Genomic DNA, 8,518 nt, shown 5'->3' on the forward strand with positions numbered 1-8,518 from the left:
ACATCTTCTCTTCGATGCCGTACAGTGAGCATCATGACAGTCGTAATACATTTCTCCGCACATATCGCAATTAACAAGTTTTTTGACCTGTCGTTACACGTGTGTTCGATTTTACGTATAAAATTACAATACATGCTCACATGACGGTGTCGACTTTCAATCACCATTCAATAATATTCATAAACCAAACGTCACTAATCACATTCAGGAAAATCTTTTGTAGAAGACATCAAATTGTTCTTAATTTGTGTGTATCTTCTTACCCCTTCCCCAATAACAATTTTTTTAGTACCAGCCTCCAATGCATTTTCCTCTTTATTCGAAAAATATTCAAATCACATCTTGGGTGATAGCAGACCATCATAAAAATCAAATTAAACACAAAAGAACATTTCTATGGAACTAATCTACCTGCAGCTTGAACTAGTTTATAGACGATTGGTTAACTCCATTTATTGTATAAATAGGGAAATGTCGAATTTGGACAATTCATTCGGTCACTGTTAACTAAACTAGAAAGATGTCATTTCTAAGGTTGCCGTGTACGTTCGCTTTGGTTCTGTTAACCACAAGTTGTGTCTTTTCGACTGCAATAACTGACGGCACTGATACGGATGATCGAACCTTTGGACATTTTTTGAATAAAAATAAATATGGTTATACAACGCCGCCGCCAACTACAACAACTGCCGCTCCTACAAAATCACCGTCGGAAACTCTCAAGGACCTTCTCCCGATAATAACTCAGGCTATTAAGGATGCTGGTATCGGTGGAGGTACTGGTAGCGGTGGTGCTGCTGGAGGTACTGGTACCGGTGGTACTGGAACTGGAGGTACTGGTACCGGTGGTGCTACTGGAGGTGCAGGTGCCGGTACTACTGGTGGTGCTAATGCAGGTGCAGGTGCCGGTACTACTGGAGGTGCAGGTGCCGGTACTACTGGAGGTGCTAATGCAGGTGCAGGTGCCGGTACTACTGGAGGTGCTAATGCAGGTGCAGGTGCCGGTACTACTGGAGGTGCTAATGCAGGTGCAGGTGCCGGTACTACTGGAGGTGCCGGTGCTACGGGAGGTGCAGGAGCCGGTATTACGGGAGGTGCAGGTGCCGGTACTACTGGAGGTGCTGGTGCCGGTACTACTGGAGGTGCTGGTGCCGGTACTACTGGAGGTGCAGGTGCAGGCGGTAGTGCTAGCGTTGGTGGTGTTACTGTTAGTGGTAATGCTGGTGCAGGAACTAGATATTTCAATTATCCAAGTCCTTATTATTATGCTCCACCCGTTGGTTCTGCTTATATGTCTCCACCTGCTATATATGGTGCTCCACCGACTAATTATTATGCTCCACCCGTTGGTCCTGCTTATATGCCTCCACCGTCTATATATGGTGCTCCACCGACTAATCATTATGCTCCAATTTCATCGTTGCCGTATCCTTACTTTTATTGAAAAACAATCATTATGAATAAATAAAAAAATCGAAAACAATTTGATTCTCTTTTACTACAAATTATAGAATTATTCTTGAAATTAAAAAAAAATGAAGCGATGTGTAGCGGTATTTCTTGAAAAATTTGTCTATCAGACCTTCTATAGTTTTGAGATTAACGTAGCATAACAGAGGGGAGTAAATGAGAAACCGCCATATGAAATGTCTTACAAAAAGAGAACGCAGAGAACGAGCTTATTGATACATGTAAGCAAGGGCACCAGTTCCCATGTTTGCCCAGCATTAGTCTAGGTCTTTTCACACCTCGACTTATAGAAATATGGGTTGGAAAATGCGACTAAGACCTTCAAAATATCTAAGTAGAAGCGAGCAATTTTCTGCTAGCAGGCTTTTATACTTTGATAAATTTAATACGGCTAGTACCTTCAATAATATATATATGAGGATTCAGACAAGGTGAACGTTTGTCGTTTCAACATCCTGCTTGAAAAGGTCATACGAGATGCAAATGTGAACAGAAATTACACTCTGTACAACAAACTGCATATGTTACTCACCTACACCGACGACATCGACATAATGGCTCGAACATTGCGAGCGGTAAAAGCCACCTTTGAACGAATTGAGGTGGAGTCTGCCAAAGTAGGACTGATGGTATCAACGCGCTGATGGTATCAACGCGCAAGACGTCCAGTAGACTCGGACCAACAGTGGAACTTGAAAACTACAGCTTCGAGGTAGTGAACGATTTTATACCTCGATACCGCCATAAACAAAACTGATAACATCAGCTTTGAAATCCGGAGGAAAATAATGTTGTCCAACAGATGCTACTATGGTCTGAGTAAGCAACTCAAAAGCAAGACCAAACTCACACTCTACATGACGCCGATATTACCCGGGCTGTTGTATGGATCCGAAGCATGGGTAGCTCGTGGAGTGTTTGAGAAAAAAATTCTCAGGAAGATCTATGGGCTGATCTGCGTCGATGGTGAATATCGCCGTCGAATGAACCATGAGCTATACCATCTATTCTCGGACCATCTGTGAGAATGGATGAAGATTCCCCAGCTCAAAAGGCATATAAAATCGAGCCAAGTGATGGATCACGCATCTGCCACACATTTTTTATACCAAAGACTAGTTTTTATAAACCAACATGCCGACGACTGTATTTATGAATAAAAAAAATTACAACTTTTCTTTTTGCTACTTGTAATTCATTGAAGAACTTTGTTGTAGAGCGCTTATCATTTGATTTCTAGAGCTTTGTCATATTTCTTCATTCTCCACTTCAATTGACACATTCCTACACATGTCAATTTCTATCTTGGCTTAATGACAAAATGCACAAAAAATCAAAAAGAAAACAAAAACATGAATAAACGGCCAACATGCAAAAAAATGTGTCACACTTCTATTTTTTTTTTTAGCTTTCAATCATTTTAATGTCCACTCATTTTAATACCCAACCACGCTAAGCCAATACCAGCAACACCAAAAAAAATCATACCGCACGTTTAAGTTCTGGCCGATTGAATGTGTCCGTTTCCATATAAGTGTGTGTGACTTCAATTTTTGCGACAAACAGATAGTTCGACATGCTGACGTACCGAGTGGCCAAACAAATGGTCTTGAAGGTAGAGGTGGTCGGTCACACCACAATATCATCCGCTTTCTAAACAAGTCATGGTGTTTGTGGCCAGTTGTCTTACCTACAAAAACTACTTCAAAAAAAAAAAAAAAACACACACACATGTCTAAATTACTTCCTGACCGCCATGTAAACCGGCTATAAATGGAATAAAAAACATGCACACACAAATACGAGGAGTTAAAAAAAAAAATTGCAAACATCCCCACTGGGTCAGTGGAATGGAAATGACGTTGCATGTTTAGTTTGTACTTTTCTTTGAATATAAGCCGGCATAGAAATTTGATATTAGTTTGGTGAGACACAAACACTCTCACAATCAAATCCTGAGAATAAATATTTGTTTTTGTCTTCTTTCATGTGGGGAAGGTTAGTCGTAGGCACATTTTAATTACTTCCTATGGGCATAATACTATTTGAGGTGGAGGCGAAACAGGGTTCGATATGTTATTAAGTGTTCTCTACCAGATAAATATGTCGGATAAGAGCTGTCAAAAATTATATTTTCTACACGAGAATTGCACTCAGGGTCCAATTATAAAAGGTAACTGCAAAAACCAGCAAAAACCATTTTATTCCAACGTAATACTCGTGTCAATATGAATATGACAAATTATATGTTTAATAAAAATGAGCCAACAGGAAAATTGAGTACGCATAAAATTCGAATTTGTTCTTTATTAAATGTCCTCTCGTATTCAATTTACTCAATCTGCTTGCTGGGAAAGTTTAATGCAGAAAATCATTCTTCATAGAATAAAACGGCATATACATTAGAACTTTTTACCGGCATTGGCAATTGAAACCCACTGGGTTAACGAAATCCGGTTAAATGTAAACGTACTATAATTTCTAGCTTTTTCATATGCGTTATGTAATATATACGGGTGAGATAAAATAAATAAATTTTGTTGAATGAAAGCAAAAATGTCGGAAATAGCGTCAAATTTTAGAATAAGTTTAGATTTGTTCGAATTGGTCATCTTTGGCGCGAATTATGGCCTTCAAACGGCCAATGAAACCATCACACGCTGCCCGATTGTTGCTGTGCGGTATTTTGGCCCATTCCGCTTGCTTAAGGTGATCGACAATTTGGTATTTTTTAGTGCCAACCTTGCTTTCCAAAATACTCCAGACACAATAGTCCAACGGATTGGTATGCGGAGATGTTGGTGGCCATTGTGTGCTGGAAATGAAGCGAGGAATCTCATTTTTAAAACCATTCTTGGGTAGGGCGTCCACCATCGCACTCAGGATGGCACTGTTGGAATGTCCAAGGTCTGGGGCCAAAATGTTTGCGTGCCCAAGGCTTTAATACACCCTCCAGAATATTTTCGCATTCATTCTGATGATATTCGATTAATACGAGCAAAGAGCTGCCATCGGCTGTTATGGCGGCCCACACCATCACCATGGCCGGCGCTTGAGTTTTGGTGACCAACCGAAGGTTCACATTTTCAGCTGACCTCTTTGGCAAGTAAACACGAGCATTTTATTTGTTTACAAACTGCTGGACAACTAATGTTTTCTCATCGAAGAAAATCAAATTCGGCAATTCACCACTTTCGGCCATGCTCTTTAGCTCCTTTCAGTCTATTTTCTTTCTGTTCCATCACGAATAACTTTTTTTCTGGAAAATTCTTAGCAAAATGCTTTTGCACGCTTGCATACAATAAAATGAGCTGTCACTGGAAAAAATTTAACAGCATTGGGAAGAGTGGCTTAAAAATGATAGCAGTCTGAAGTTGGTTGCAGTTTTTTCATCTCACCCTGTATAACTGACAAAGACTCAATTAAAGACAAGTGAAAAAGTGTTAAGTTCGTCCGGGCCGAACTTTGGATACCCTCCACCATAGATATACTGACAGGTACTAGAAATGAAAATACAGCGAACATACCAAAAAGTGGACCTATACCGATATTTCTAAAACGGGATTATGTAAACAAAAATAAAAAATTCAGAAATTTTTAATGGATAATTATACCCTCAGATTTATCGCTATTAACACGGCGAAAATGTGGCTAATCGAAATATTGATTCTAGACCCCATGTTTCTTTGGACCAAATCCGTTTCAAAAAATTTAGATTTCATCCAAACTTTGTCCATCTTATTATTTCTTCCAATCTTAATTCAAATTCGAAAATGGGGAATATCGGTCCACTTCTTCTGGAACCTCCATACAGGGGCTAGGTCTAAATGCGGGTTATAGTTCATATCGAACCTTACGTTCTACTTGTTTATCTCGATATCCTCCACAGGTGAAATGATTACATCAGAGACTTAGAACCAAACTCAAAACGCGGAACAAATCAGGTAACCATTTTAATACCCTTATATGGGGGCTATCGGAAAAAATGGACCTATATTCAAAATTTTTTTGTGGAGAGATTTGGGACCTATTAAGAACTCAAAATACTAAATTACAGCTAATTCGGCGGAAAAATACAATCAAAATCCACGAAATATTGAAAATTAGGAGGTACCGTTATATGGTTGCTACCAGAAAAAGTGGACCTATATTTATAATTTTTTGTGGAGACATTTAGTACCCAATAAGAATCCAATGTAGCAAATTTCAGCGAATTCGGTTGAAAAACGCGCTCAAGAACCCCAAAATACCGAAAATTGAGCGGTACCGTTATATGGGGGGTACCAGAAAAAATTGACCTATATTTATAAGAACTCAAAGTACCAAATTTCAGCGAATTTGGTTGAAAAACGCGCTCAAGAACCTCAAAATACCGAAAATTGGTGGTACCCTTATATGGGGGCTGTCCGAAAAAATGGACCTATATTTATAATTTTTAGTGGGGAGATTTGCTACCCAATAAGAGCTCAAAGTACCAAATTTCACCAAATTCGGTTGAAAAACACGCTCAAGAACCCCAATCTCTCAATTCGTTTAGACGCTAGAGTGATTACAACAGACAGACAGACGGACAGACGGACATGGCTAAATCGTCATGGAATTTTACGCTGATCAAGAATATATATACTTTATAGGGTCGGAAATGATTGTTTCGATGCGTTACAAACGGAAAAACAAAACTAATATACCCTCCATACTATGGTGGAGGGTATAAAAAGGTGTAGAAGCGATAGTAATTAAAATCTGATAGATTTCCATTCATTTGTATACCCTTCACCACACTGTGGTCCATTTTGAGAATGAGTCGATTTATGTATTATCCGACCGTATTTCTGTCTGTTGGCGTTAAATTGTAAACTAAGTACAGGTCGCATTTATAATCCGATTTGGAGGAAATTTGGTACAGCTCATTTGTTTGGCCCAAGGACGAATCCTATTGAAATTGGGGAAAATCGGTTCAGATTTATGTAGATATAGCTTCCATATATATTTTCGTCCGATTTTATGTAAATGGTGTACCAAAGTCCCTATATATCTTTTGATTTGCACGAAATTTGGCACAGCGTTCGGAATTAAGTCTAGAGTAATGTGTGCTAAGATTCGTGAAAATCGATTCAGTTTTAGATATAGCTCCCATTTACATTTACCTTCGATTTTATGTAAAGTGTGCACAAAAAACCCAAAATGTGTACGATTGACAAACAATTTTGTTTAAATCGGCACAAGAGTGTTTTAACAATGGCTGAAATCAACGAATTAAAGTACGAATTGCTTGACCAACCACCTTATTCTCCTGACTTAACTTCCAGTGACTTTTACTTGCTCCCAAATCCAAAAAAAAATCCTTGCTGGCAATCGTTTTACCTCAAATGAAGATGCAATTACACTTGTAAACCACAATTTTGGAAACCTTGAGGAAAATTATTTGAAGATTCAGGAGATTATATTGAAAAATAAAAATATTTTCGAAACACTAACTATTCTCTTTCATAGATAGGCTAAGAAGTTTCCGAACCGGCATCGTACGTTATCTATTCGTTACAAAACAAATTAAATTGAGAGTTTCGTGGAGCAAGATGTTGAACACCGTATGTCTGTCCAGCAAACAGGTTGCGTTCATTTGACATCTTTACAATGTTGAGCGTGGCACAAAATCAATGAAAATACTATCTGCCGTAAACAATTAGTTTTATGACGACATGACGACAACTTTGATGACGAACCCCCATTGAGCGATGATCTTTGACGAGAGGAGAAAAAGGGAAGAAAAGAAATAGAACACAATTTTTTTTGGACAGATGAAGTGAAATTGTAGATGAAAAGTAATAAAAATGGAAAATTTAATGAAAATTATATACATCGTAAAATTTTATTTCATTTTTTACCAACCACCAAACAAGAATTCCATTAGAAAATCCATTGTTAATAAAATACAACAAATAAATAAATAAATAGTTTTTTATGATTCAAATTTATTCTATTTTATGTCAGTGTCAAAGGAATTAAAATTTTTACCTGCTGTAATCACAATGGTATCCTTGAAACAACCCGAGTCGTGTTTGACCAAGGACAACTACCACTACTACCAGGACTTTGCATTTTTGTGATGCAAATATCGAGGGCAGCGCAATCTTTCCCGAAAAACATTATGTTTAGGATCATTATCCTGATAAAACTTCAAATATATCTTCGTGTCCCTGATGAACCGAAAGTGAAACCAGTGCTAACTGGTTATCAAATATATATTTTTTAATCTTTAGATATTGTTATGCATCTATCGTTGTTTATATAAAAGCCAAAACTCCCACGCCTTAGCTTGATACGCACTCCCCAAATCGTTATTGACATTTTTTCCAAATTTGACTGTTGGGATGATGTTCTGCCTTTATAGTGCTTTTAAAGGCATGAGCCAAACTCTTGTGGTCCCATCATTATAAAATAACATAATTTTGGTTTCATTACAAAATAAAACTTCGTCTCAATATTCAGTTGGGTGTGAAATGTTGATATTGACGAATAAAAACCTTCCGTCTATATTTGTATTTGTTTTTTAATATAGTCTGTCGAATTGCTTCGTGACAAACTTTAACACCATACTCTTCCTTCAGCTCCCTCACAAGCATCCTTGTGGAAATTTGAAGGTTTTGCATAATTTTCCTAATAATTATGCTCTCAGTACCCGTATTAATTTTGGTTTTTGGACCACCGCCTCGTTTTCTGCTCTATTTAATAGATTGTATATTGTCTTTCGTACAACCTTTGGTACCTTCACTCAACTCTCCATTATGAGCCCACAGTCTAAATTTCAGAGTTCTAGACCTATCCATTCACACAATGTCAATGGTACCTTTTTTAGTACTTTTCGGTTTAGTACGAACTCCAACAATACCCAGATTATACACCCACATTCGAATTAATACTGACGCACATACAAAACTTCAGTCCATTTTTCTGGACATTGGTTATTGGAATTAGCAAGTTTGGTACTTTTTCGTACCCTTATAGTACCCAAATTTCCATAAGCCAACTTTTTACACAATACTGACCC

General features: G+C 37.9%; 1 protein-coding gene and 1 long non-coding RNA gene across 2 annotated transcripts; one reads left to right on the plus strand and one right to left on the minus strand.

Moving 5' to 3' along the window:
- Positions 1-520: 520 nt before the first annotated feature.
- LOC133327974 (uncharacterized) lies at positions 521-1,444 on the plus strand. The gene has a single exon (XM_061536521.1). The coding sequence runs from the start codon at positions 521-523 to the stop codon at positions 1,442-1,444; it is 924 nt and encodes a 307-aa protein (XP_061392505.1).
- Positions 1,445-4,001: 2,557 nt separating this feature from the next.
- Positions 4,002-4,639, minus strand: LOC133327998 (uncharacterized). The gene is made up of 2 exons (XR_009754273.1): positions 4,608-4,639; positions 4,002-4,169 (listed from the first exon to the last, which is right to left on the minus strand). It is a non-coding gene; the product is annotated as an uncharacterized LOC133327998 (long non-coding RNA).
- Between the last annotated feature and the right edge of the window lie 3,879 nt (positions 4,640-8,518).

Source organism: Musca vetustissima, unplaced genomic scaffold, assembly GCF_032173495.1.
Source record: "Musca vetustissima isolate MV318-11 ecotype Yass unplaced genomic scaffold, APGP_CSIRO_Mvet_v1 utg20399, whole genome shotgun sequence".
Lineage (NCBI taxonomy): Eukaryota > Metazoa > Arthropoda > Insecta > Diptera > Muscidae > Musca > Musca vetustissima.